This window comes from Dama dama, chromosome 15 (genome assembly GCF_033118175.1).
Source record: "Dama dama isolate Ldn47 chromosome 15, ASM3311817v1, whole genome shotgun sequence".
Taxonomy (NCBI): Eukaryota; Metazoa; Chordata; class Mammalia; order Artiodactyla; family Cervidae; genus Dama; species Dama dama.
In genome coordinates, this window is record NC_083695.1 from 68871129 (window position 1) to 68883889 (window position 12761).

General features: G+C 37.0%; 1 protein-coding gene and 1 pseudogene across 4 annotated transcripts in view; both read left to right on the forward strand.

The window, feature by feature from the left end:
- The window catches only part of BTRC (beta-transducin repeat containing E3 ubiquitin protein ligase), a 172069-nt gene that overhangs the window by 139071 nt on the left and 20237 nt on the right, over window positions 1-12761 (forward strand). For all 4 annotated transcript variants that reach the window (XM_061162426.1, XM_061162427.1, XM_061162428.1 and 1 more), the window contains 2 exons: window positions 5512-5743; window positions 11310-11496. In XM_061162426.1, the coding sequence (XP_061018409.1) occupies window positions 5512-5743; window positions 11310-11496 (419 nt within the window). The remainder of the gene's footprint in view (window positions 1-5511; window positions 5744-11309; window positions 11497-12761) is intronic.
- Window positions 188-781, forward strand: LOC133070353 (large ribosomal subunit protein uL6-like; annotated as a pseudogene).

Below are 12761 nucleotides of genomic sequence, written 5' to 3' on the forward strand. Positions count from 1 at the left end.
AATTCCAGAAAAACATCTGCTTCTGCTTCATTTACTGCGCTAAAGCCTTTGACTGTGTGGATCACAACAAACTGGAAAATTCTTAAAGAGATGGGGATACCAGACCACCTTACCTGCCTTCTGAGAAACCTGTATGCAGGTCAAGAAGCAAGAGTTAGAACCACTCTTTGCCACATCAACTGTGAGAATGAAGACCACTCTCAGCAGTCAGACTGTCGACATCCCAGAAAATGTCGACATTACCTTGAAGGGATGGACAGTTATTGTGAAGGGCCCCAGAGACACCCTGTGGAGGGACTTCAATCACATCAATGTAGAACTCAGCCTCCTTGGAAGGAAAAAGAAGAGGCTTCATGTTGACAAATGGTGGGGAAACAGGAACTGGCCACTGTCGCACAATCTGTAGTCATGTACAGAATGTGATCAAGGGTGTTACGTTGGTCTTCCGTTACAAGATGAGGTCAGTGTATGCCCACTTCCCCATCAACGTTGTTATTCAGGAGAATGGTTCTCTTTTGGAAATCCGAAATTTTGGGGATGAAAAATACATATGCAGGGTTCGAATGAGGCCAGGGGTTGCCTGTTCAGTATCTTAAGCCCAGAAAGATGAGTTGATTCTTGAAGGAAATGATATTGAACTTGTGTCAAATTCAGCTACTTTGATTCAGCAAGCCACCACAGTTAAAAACAAGGATATCAGAAAATTTTTGGATGGTATCTATGTTTCTGAAAAAGGAACAGTTCAGCAGGCTGATTGAAAAGATCTCAGTGATCCTGCTGCAGAAACCACAAGATGGAAGATGGTTCTGTGGACTCAGTTGTGATATTTTAAAGAGGCAATAAAAACTCTTGATTGGGGGGGGGGGGGGAAGAGTTGGAACCAGACATGGAACAACTGACTGGTTCCAAATTAGGAAAGGAGGACATTAAGACTGTTTATTGTCACCCTACTTATTTAACTTATATGCAAAGTACATCATGTGAAATGCCAGGCTGGATGAAACTCAAGCTAGAATCAAGATTGACGGGAGAAATAGCAATAACTTCAGATATGCAGATGACACCACCCTAATGTCAGAAAGCGAAGAGTACCTAAAGAGCCTCTTGATGAAGGTGAAAAAGGAGAGTGAAAAAGCAGGCTTAAAACTACATTGAGAAAACTGGCATCCAGTCCCATCACTTTCTGACAAATAGATGGGAAAACAATGGAAATAGGGACAGACTTTTGTTTTCTTGGGCTTCAAAATCACTGCAGACAGTGACTACAACTATGAAATTAAAAGACGCTTGCTCCTTGGAAGAAAAGCTGTGAGAAACCTAGACAGCGTATTAAAAAGCAGAGACATTACTTTGCTGACAAAGGTCCATATCATCAAATTTATGGTTTTTCCAGTAGTCATGTACAGATGTGAGAGTTGGACCCGAAGAAGGCAGAACACTGAAGAACTGTGGTATTGGAGAAGACTCTTGAGAGTCCCTTGGACAGCGAGGAGATCAAACCAGTCAGTCCTAAAGGAATCAACCCTGAATATTCATTGGAAGGACCGATGCTAAAGCTGATGCAAAGAGCCGACTCATTGGAAAAGACCCTGATGCTGGGATAGGTTGAAGGCAGGAGGAGAAGGGGACAACAGAGGATGAGCTGGTTGGATGGCATCACTGATTCAATGGACATGAGTTTGAAGAAACTCCAGGAGATAGTGAAGGACAGGGAAGCTTGGCATGCTCCAGTTCATGGGGTTGTAAAGAGTTGGGCACAACTGAGCAACTGAACAACAGCAACACGTATGTTGTCAGATTTATTCCTGAGAATTACATGTTTTTTAATGCTACTGTAAATTGTATAGGCAGTTTTTTAAAATATATGTATTTTAATGAAATGAGTATAGTGGCTACCATTAGAGGGACTAGTGACTTGAAAAAAGGAGCTCAAGGCAGAGTTTGTGACCAAGGCACTAGTTGCACAGTATGCTCACCGTGTGGAAGTTCATCAAGCTATACACTTAAGATTATGTACTTTTACATATACTATACATTATACTTCATTGAAAATTAAAGTAGAAAGACATACTACCCAGTGAAATGGAATGATATACTTTCAAAAAAAAGAAAGCAAGCATAACTCCAGCAGTGTCATAAATTCATGAAGAGTGTCGATTTACTGAGCACTTTATTCTGTGCCATGCAGTGAGCTAAGGATGCTTTTCTTAGATTATTTTGATCTTCACAAAATCTCAGTGGAATAGATTCTGTAATTAACCCCATTTTACAGATGAGTGAAACAGAGACTCAGAGAAAAATCAAGTTATTTATTCTATGTCACATAACTGGTAAAATTGAGGAGCTAAGATTTGAAGCCAGGTCTTTCTACTCTAAGGCTAGTGCTCTTAAAACAATGTGGTGTGGTATAGTGTTAAACTCATTTGAAGTGATGATGGATCTAAGGTATATGTCTACCTGCAATGAAATACTCTGTTTTGAGGGGCGGTGACTAGAGTGTATTACCAGCGGACAGTTGGCAAATACATGAACTCTCGGGTTATGCTTCATTTCTAATAGTGTTTTAACTCCCATTTATGATTGAATCATTGAAAGTATGAGAAAGTCTTGACTGAACTTTAACTCCTGCAGTAGGATAATCAATTTGTGACATCCTTCAGCACTTTTATCTGTTAATAGTCTAATAGCCACTGATCAAAGCATGAATCCCATTATTTTAGTAATATCGGGTTTATTTACAGTATAAACAAAACACTTCCATTACCTTTCTGAATATTGTTCTCTGTGACTGACGTTTCTGGTCTTTATCCAGGATACAATACTCTGGTGGCATCCAACTCCAATCTATTTCTTCCTTTAAAAGACAAATGTATAAAAGATAATGAGAGGTTTTGGTTGTTGGGATGAGAAGTGTTTGGTCAAGCTTGCAAACCCACCTATTTATTAGCTTTCAAACTCTTACTCCATATTTCACAAGTTTTCCTTTCCTGAGATGCAAACTATTGAATAGTCTACACAAAACAGCCCAGAAGTCCAATGCCTGTGTCCAACAAGGTTCTTATTAATCATTTTAGGTCTTATATCATAGATAAAAATGGTATTTATGCTAGAAAACATCCAGCTCTGTGTACATCAGGGCTTACTGTTCATAGTGTCTGTTCCTTCTGTATAAATAGAATGGTTCATGCCATTCCTTTTTAAAAAAATATTTTTCTATTTCTTTGGCTGTGCTGGGCCTTAGTTGTGGCACTCAAAGATCTTCAATCTTTGTTGCAGTGTATAGCATCTTTAGTTGCGGCATAGGAACTCTTAGTTGGAACATGTCGTATCTAGTTCCCTGACCAGGGATCGAACCTGGGCCCCTTGCATTGGGAATGTAGAGTCTTAACCACCAGGGAAATCCTGCTAATGCCATTCTTGAAAATATACTTTCAGCTGAACTATGACAACATTGTTAACTGGCTATATCCCAATTAAAAAAAAAAAAAGTTTTTAAAAAATAAATAAATTTTAAAATAAAACAGATGCTACATTTTATTTTTTTATTTTATTATTTTTATTAGTTATTTATTTAAAATATATTAAATAATAAAATATTTAAAATAAATAATAAATATTAAATATAATAAATATATTATTATTATTTATTTTATTATTTTATTTAAGCACAGACAGACAGCTTCTAGAATCTGTGGTGGTTCTTTGTGGTTTATTAAAATGTATCAGTAATATAATCTAGACCCCCCAAAAAAGGAAATATACTTTCAGCTGTGTATTGGAAATCATTTGTAAAGGGGCCTATGTGTAGGAGTTAACCTGTAGAAACCACATCTTTAGCTACCACATAGTCCAAAAGATTGTTGTCTCTTCCGTGGACTACTGTGAAGTAGCCAGGTATTTAATTAGTCTCCTGATTTCTGTTCATGTCCTCTACAGCCTGTTCTCCACATAGCAATGATCCTTTTAAAAGGTTTCAGATCATGTAATGCCCAGGCTTCTAGGTGCTTCTCCATGTGACCTCTTCCTGCATGGCTTCTCATCCTCTCCAGGAGAGTAGCCTCAGTATTTTACGTAGTGGCTCAGGGGTCTAAGGCAGAGTAAGCAGAAGTTGTCTAAGCCCAGAAGTCCCAGAATGTTACTTTCTCCGCATTCTTTTAGTCAAAGCCCAGATTTAAAGGCTGGGACAAACTACTTCTTGATGGGAGGAGAAACAGAATTCATGTTCAGGGAGAAATGGAATCCTTTGTGACCAAATTATTACATTGTCGTTTTTTTTAATTGCTACATAACAAATTACCACAAACTTAACAATTTAAAATAATACCTGTTCATTAGCTCACTGTTCTCTAGGTCAGAAATCTGATATAGCAAGACTGGGTTCTCTGCTCCAGTATCACAAGGCTGAAATCAATGTGTTGGTCTGAGCTGAGTTCTCATTTAGGGAAAGAAATCTCAGCGCGTTGTTGGCAAATTCAGCTCCTTGCCTTTGTAGGATTGAGGTCACCATTTTCTGATTGGCTGTCTGCTGGGAGATGCTCTCAGCCCCTAAGGCTAATCAAATTCCTAGCCTGGTGGTCCCCTTTCTCTTCTGCAACCAATTGGAAAAAAAACTCTGCTTTTAAAGGACTCGTGTCATTAGGTCACACCCACTGGAGTAATCTCCCTCTTCAAGTCCTGATTTGGGACCTTAATTAAGTCACAGCAGTACCTACATGTTGGTTTGAATAACAGAGAATTTCTTTGCCTGTCAAAATGGCATTATTTTTTCTATCCCTTTATCCTGCATTATTTTTCTTCATTATTTGTATGGTAATGTTTTTAGCTAGCTATACCTATTGTAATGTGAGTTATTGGTGGTAGAAACTATGTTATTTTTGTTAAGTGCTGTATTCCTAGCACCTGGGACAGTGTTTAGAACGTTATAGATGCTCAACTAATGTTTATTGAATGAACCAGTTAATATTAGACTTTATGGCATATAATTTTGATGACAACAGGATTTGGGAGGAGTGGGAAGAAGAAAAGGGTATATTGAGCATTGATGTTATTTAAGCTTTATCTCTAAAGGTACCGGGGTCTCAAATTTTTCATTGGCTTTTCTTTGCATGGAGGATTTCTTAACTATTAAAAAATAAGTTGTGAGTAAGTAATTGTATAAATGCACAGTAATGGGTATATACAAGAAAAAGCAAATTAGTGTTTTTGCTTGCTAGTCATAACATGCTTTCATTGGTTTTCATCTACATATCTCCAAATAATGTTTTCCTATGAACTTTTGGAAATGGATGTCTTGTCATCCAACAGTATTCCTGATTTCCCAATTTACTGTGGTTATTTCTGTGGCTTTTTCCATATAATTGCTGTTGCAAACATCCAGTTACTAATAAAATAACAGAGTGAGCTCCATCAAACAGACATACGTAACATAGCATGCCAGACTGGAAAATCATATAATTTCCCTTATTTCAATACTGACTGTTACATGTTTCTTTCAATCCACCTCTTCTGCAGACAAAACTTGCCAATGGCACTTCCAGTATGATTGTGCCCAAGCAACGGAAACTCTCGGCAAGCTATGAGAAGGAAAAGGAACTGTGTGTCAAATATTTTGAGCAGTGGTCAGAGTCCGATCAAGTGGAATTTGTGGAACATCTTATATCCCAAATGTGTCATTACCAACATGGGCACATAAACTCATATCTTAAACCTATGTTGCAGAGGGATTTCATAACTGCTCTGCCAGGTATGTGTACAGGTGTTTGTAAGGCATTAATTTGCCTGAAAAATATGTTACACTAGTAATTATACTGAATCTTCAGTTCTGTTTCTCTTTAAAAAATCTTTGTTGGCTTGATTTTTATGAATTATTTTAATTGTACCTTCTTGGGATATAAGTACAAAAAATTCCCACTCTATAAAGAGACTCCTTTTTCCCCTCTCTTATCCCTGTCTCTATTCACCCTATTTTTACTCACATGTAGGTTTAAATAACATCTTTTCTGAGATGTTATCTGGTTTGAGATGTGTCTTTTATAGTGTCTTAGTTTTAAGGTATGTTAACATATTTGAATTTCTTTGGGAATTTATCAACAGAATATTTACTTTGTATGAATGAATAAGAAGCATTTTTTATTGAATATTTTAGAAAGAAGCATATCTCAGGAGCCTCGTTGTAATATTAAGTATGTAAATTTCAGGCTTTACAGTCTCACTGCTCAGTAACTAAATAGCTGTTATAAACTATTGTATATTTTTTATTGTATGTTTTTTAAAGTATATTTGTGCATACACACACACACACACTTTTGAGAGTGCTGTGGTGGTTTCACTGAATGCTTAATGGTGATCTGGGATACTCCGTAGGCATCAGTATTTGGGGGAAATGATGTATCAGGAAAATACAGGGTTCTGACCCGTGTTAAAAGTCTGTTTTTTTTTTTTTTATTTCAGTTGTTTCCTGATTGTAGCACTTAGAGGAAATTTAGAAAATTCAAAAATGTTTAAAATGTAAATACATTTTCCAGAACCCTGCCATTCAGAGAGAACTACTAGAGTGTTCTTAATATTTTTCCTAGGTGTATATATTTCCCTTATAAGTGTTTGCAATATTTTTTTTCTTACTATATTCTCTTAATGTGTTTTCCTAAGTGTTGGCTCTTTTGAAAAAACAATTTTTTATAGTATTGTGTATTATTTATGATGGTTGAAACACATATCATTTAAACCCTTTATTGAGCAGTTCAGTTCAGTTCAGTCTCTCAGTTGTGTCCGACACTTTGCGACCCCATGAACCGCAGCACACCAGGCCTCCCTGTCCATCACCAACTCCTGGAGTCTACCCAAACCCATGTCCATTGAATCGGTGATGCCATCCAACCATCTCATCCTCTGTCATCCCCTTCTCCTCCTGCCCTCAATCCTTCCCAGCATCAGGGTCTTTTCCAGTGATTCAGCTCTTCGCAGCAGATGGCCCAAGTATTGGAGTTTCAGCTTCAACATCAGTCCTTCCAATGAACACCCAGGACTGATCTCCTTTAGGATGGACTGGTTGGATCTCCTTGCAGTCCAAGGGACTCTCAAGAGTCTTTTCCAACACCACAGTTCAAAAGCATCAATTCTTCTGTGCTTAGCTTTCTTTATAGTCCAACTCTCATATCCATACATGACTACTGGAAAAACCATAGCCTTGACTAAGACGGACCTTTGTTGGCAAAGTAATGTCTCTGCTTTTTAATATGGTGTCTAGGTTGATCATCACTTTCCTTCCAAGGAGTAAGCATCGTTTAATTTCATGGCTGCAGTCACCATCTGCAGTGATTTTGGAGCCCAGAAAAATAAAGTCAGCCACTGTTTCCACTCTTTCCCCATCTATTTGCCATGAAGTGATGGGACCGGATGCCATGATCTTAGTTTTCTGAATGTTGAGCTTTACGCCAACTTTTTTACTCTCCTCTTTCACTTTCATCAAGAGCCTCTTTAGTTCTTCACTTTCTGCCGTAAGGGTGGTGTCATCTGCATATCTGAGGTTATTGATATTTCTCCCTGCAATCTTGATTCCAGCTTGTGCTTCCTCCAGCCCAGCGTTTCTCTTGATGTACTCTGCATATAAGTTAAATAAGTAGGGTGACAATATACAGCCTTGATGTACTCCTTTTCCTATTTGGAACCAGTCTGTTGTTCCATGTCCAGTTCTAACTGTTGCTTCCTGACCTGCATACAGATTTCTCAGGAGGCAGGTCAGGTGGTCTGGTATTTCCATCTCTTGAAGACTTTTCCACAGTTTATTGTGAACAACAAAGTCAAAGGCTTTATAGTCAATAAAGCAGAAATAGATGTTTTTCTGGAACTCTTGCTTTTTCGATGATCCAGCGGATGTTGGCAATTTGATCTCTGGTTCCTCTGCCTTTTCTAAAACCAGCTTGAACATCTGGAAGTTCACAGTCCACGTGTTGTTGAAACCTGGCTTGGAGAATTTTGAGCATTCTTCACTAGTGTGTGAGATGAGTGCAATTGTGTGGTAGTTTGAGCATTCTTTGGCATTGCCTTTCTTTGTGATTGGAGTGAAAACTGACCTTTTCCAGTCCTGTGGCCACTGCTGAGTTTTCCAAATTTGCTGGCATATTGAGTGCTGCATTTTTACAGCATCATCTTTTAGAATTTGAAATAGCTCAACTGGGATTCCATCACCTCCAATAGCTTTGTTCGTAGTGATGCTTCCTAAGACCCACTTGACTTCAGATTCCAGGATGTCTGACTCTAGGTGAGTGATCACACCATCATGATTATCTGGGTCGTGAAGATCTTTTTTGTACAGTTCTTCTGTGTAGTCTTGCCACCTCTTCTTAATATCATCTGCTTCTGTTAGGTCCATACCATTTCTGTCCTTTATTGAGCCCATCTTTGCATGAAATGTTCCCTTGGTATCTCTAATTTTCTTGAAGAGATCTCTAGTCTTTCCCATTCTGTTGTTTTCCTCTATTTCTTTGCATTGATTGCTGAGGAAGGCTTTCTTCTCTCTCCTTGCTATTCTTGGGAACTCTGCATTCAAATGGGTATATCTTTCCTTTTCTCCTTTGCTTTTCACTTCCCTTCTTTTCACAGCTATTTGTAAGGCCTCCTCAGACAGCCATTTTGCTTTTTTGCATTTCTTTTTCTTGGGGATGGTCTTGATTCCTATCTCCTGTATAGTGTCGTGAACCTCCATCCATAGTTCATCAGGCACTCTGTCTATTAGATCTAGTCCCTTAAATCTATTTCTCACTTCCACTGTATAGTCATAAGGGATTTGATTTAGGTCATACCTGAATGGTCTAGTGGTTTTCTCCACTTTCTTCAATTTCAGTCTGAATTTGGCAATAAGGAGTTCATGATCTGAGCCACAGTCATCTCCTGGTCTTGTTTTTGCTGACTGTATAGAGCTTCTCCATCTTTGGCTGCAAAAAATATAATCAATCTGATTTCGGAGCATTTAGGTAGTTTAAAATGTTTTTTCCATTATAAACTATACTGTGCTGGTATTCTTACCTGGAGAATCTCAGGGACAGGAGCCTGGTGGGCTGCCGTCTGTGGGGTTGCATGGAGTTGGACACGACTGAAGCGACTTAGCAGCAGCAGTAGTGGGCATTCTTATTCATCTTTTGGGCATCCTAGAAAAAAAAATACCAGAAGTGGGATTCCTATATTAAAGAATTATGAACATTTTTAAGAGCTTCTAATACATGTGCTAAACTGTCCTCTAAGAAGCGTATACCAACTTAAACCCTCCCTCAAACTACATTTTACCATTTTGTTTAATCTTTGCCAATTATATCTTTTTAAAAATTTGTTTTTCCAAATTTGGAATTTAAATTGCCCTTTAAAACAAAAGAAATGCCTATTTATATCTTTGAAATAAACATTTTCAAGCTGAATTTGTACTTACATCTTTTGTTAAATAGATTTCTGCCCATTCTTCACTCATTGGATTTTATTTTAGCCATAGGCAAGCAGTTTTCTTTGTGCAATCTGTGTGTACCTCATTATTGTGCTCTCCCCAGTCGCTGAGACACATTACAATCTCTAGCATATACCACTAAGAATTGAACAGGAGATGATTAGACTTGTGTACTCTTTGCCTAATACTGATCTCTGATGTATATCCGCTAACCACTTTATAAGATACTAAATCATCAGTCTAATGCTTTATGGCCACTTTAACTTATGAACCTATACCATCTGGCTACATTTAGTAAACCAAACTACTTCAAAAAAATGCCTGTAATCCATTAATGTAATGGGTTTGTTTGGAGTGTTAGGTAAAATTATTTCCAAAGAGTTATTATAGGGACATAGTGAAAGATCAGGAGCAATTTGATGCTAGCCACTAAAAAGACAGGAATGCATTTTGGGAACTTCTGATAGTATAGAAAGCTCAATATAAAGATGGAGAAATTGAACCATTACTGTATTTTGTATAACGAACTAATTATTATATCTTTAATTGGCTTATAGTCTTGTTTCTTTAATAAAAATTAGGTGATGAATGCCTCCATCTGCTTGTGCTTAAATATGAACATGTGATGCCAGCCAAACAAGATCCATTTAATGCTTTCTTTTCCAAATCTGTTGAAGAATGTGACTGACATCCATATAATTTTTATAATTAAAATAATGTTTAAGCACATTTAGATTGTTGCTAATGGCGTCCAAATGTATCTTTGTATGATTCAGGGGAAAGAAGCAAAACGAAATGTGATATTATCTCTCTTGCTTGTTAAGTTTGTGCCTAAGGTAATCAGAGTATCAAGGAATCTTTCTGCGCTATTTAAATCTTTAGCAAATCTCTAATACGTTACCTGTAAAGAGAAATGACTTTGAATATTTTTTGTCTCACTGTGAATTAGAACAGCAGCCAAAAGGTCTATTAATATGAACATCCTATTTTATGGGATCTGTTCCTCTGAGGCCCCAGTACAGATTTGGGTGATAGAGAATTTTAATTGGGAAGCCCACCCAGTTTACACAATCCAAGATCTACTTCCCCCGTTTTTCTCTGTATATCCTACAAAAATAGTCTCTGAAATTGTAAGTTGTCTATTGGTCTGGGATTTTTTTTTTTTTTTCTCATTTTTGGCCAACTGTCATTTAGGCTTTATAGCAGCAACTGTTCTCAAATACACTTTTTAAACATCTGAAATTAAACTCGAACTTAAATATGCCTCTTGGTCATTCCTCTTGGGATGTTCCTATACCAACCTGTATTTTCTTTTTCTCTCCTTTCTGCATGCCCAGTATTCTGTAGTCCAGAACATTCTGACTTAGTGCCTCTCCCACAGTACATTTAAAGGATATTTCTTTTACTGAACAGCTTTGGAACTGCAGCAGTAATAGAAACAGAATGAGAAATGGACCTAATATAAAGAATTGGGGTAGAGATGGGGGGGTCTGAATCACAGAGTTTGAGATGCCATCCATAGAACATCCCCTAGTGCTGAAATCCATATAGATAGATGTGAATTGTTTTCTGGAATCCTTTTTATTTTTAATGTCTTGGGGGGCGTTGCTGGTTGTTAGTTTTCACTTTCTTATCTAAAGGAAGATGGAAAATACTGTTCATTTCTGTAACCTTATAGAAAAATTATTGACACTCATTTTAGCCAAGTCTGTTTGAAAAAGAAACTGGACCACACTAGGGACAGTGATGTGCCTTCATAGCAGAATAAATGCTGTTCCTGTTTAAAGGACTTTCTGTTTAAAAAAAAAAAAAAACATCATTCACTACCATCCATGTCTTTTTTTTTTTTTTCTTTGCTTCCTTTCCCCACCAAAAGCTCGGGGTTTAGATCACATTGCTGAGAACATCCTGTCATACTTGGATGCCAGATCACTATGTGCTGCTGAACTTGTGTGCAAAGAATGGTACCGAGTGACGTCTGATGGCATGTTATGGAAGAAGCTCATCGAAAGAATGGTCAGGACAGATTCTCTGTGGAGAGGCCTGGCAGAACGAAGAGGGTGGTGAGCCTTTTAACATTCTTACTCTTTAGAGAGCTACAGGATCTGGCCTTTCACTCTCTGGAATACAGTATTATTGGGAACCAGCAAGACCACTTATCTTTTGATACACTGACTTTGCTCTTTTATAGCAAAAAGTGTTAAATAGTTGTTCATGTACTTGGCAGTTTTTCTTCTGACCAGTCACTCATAAGTGATATAATAATGTGTTAATGCTGCTTTGCAAAAAATGATTAAAAAAACACAAAACTACCAACCCTCCTCTGACTATTTTCATTTTCAGATTTTTTGCCTTTAGCCTTTGCCTGTGGTGTTCTATCATCTTTGTAATCAAAATTATTTTTATGCCCAACTAGAATAAGAACTCAAGCCTTCAGAAAAAGAAGAAATTGGAATTTAGTATATATCATTGTTTCTTTTTAAGACTTAAATTTTCTCAAGATTTTTCACTGCTTAATCCTGAATCCTGTAAGACATTATGTAATTACCAGCCTAAGAGCAACAGAATTCACCAGTTTTGTTCTTGTTCTTTTAATGTAATGGTACCATTTCATTAGAACTTCTGGAAGATGTCTTCTATATATAATTTTCTCTTGGATGATTCTCTATAATGTCATTATAAGAAAGTTGGATGTGAATACTTCATAAATAAAATAAAGGTGGTGACATATTAAATATTTTAGTTGATGCACCAGCAGGCATGTGTATGCTCAGTGATATCCTGAGCAATTTTAGGAATCGTTTATCTTGAATCATGAAGAAATACAGAACAGTTGAGACTGGAGGATCTGCTTTTCTTAACAATTTTTCATAAAAGTATAGTTGGCTCCCTTTCTTTGCATCTTTTAAATTCATTAATGTACAATAAATATAATGACCTCCACATATTATACCAAGTAATTCAAGAGATTTCTGTCATTCTGGCTATTAGAAGGTCTTTAAAATTTCTCCCAAATTCAATTAAATTAGGAAGCAAATACCAGGGAATTTTTGGCTATAAAGAATTGCATAAATGAAAATATATTATTATTTCTCCTTCCCAAGTATGTTTCCCTTACTTTCACTTATTTCACTGTATGGAAGAATGGAAACCTTATCTTTGATAACTTATTTCATACTTTGGAAATAAACTATATTGTATAATAAGCAAAAGATTATATAGGTATATGGCATTCAAAGTTCATCATTTTCTTAAGCATGTCAGGACTAGCCTTAGAAATAGAGGAGGCAGTTGCTTACTTGGGAAAATTTTAGGGCAACTAGGAATA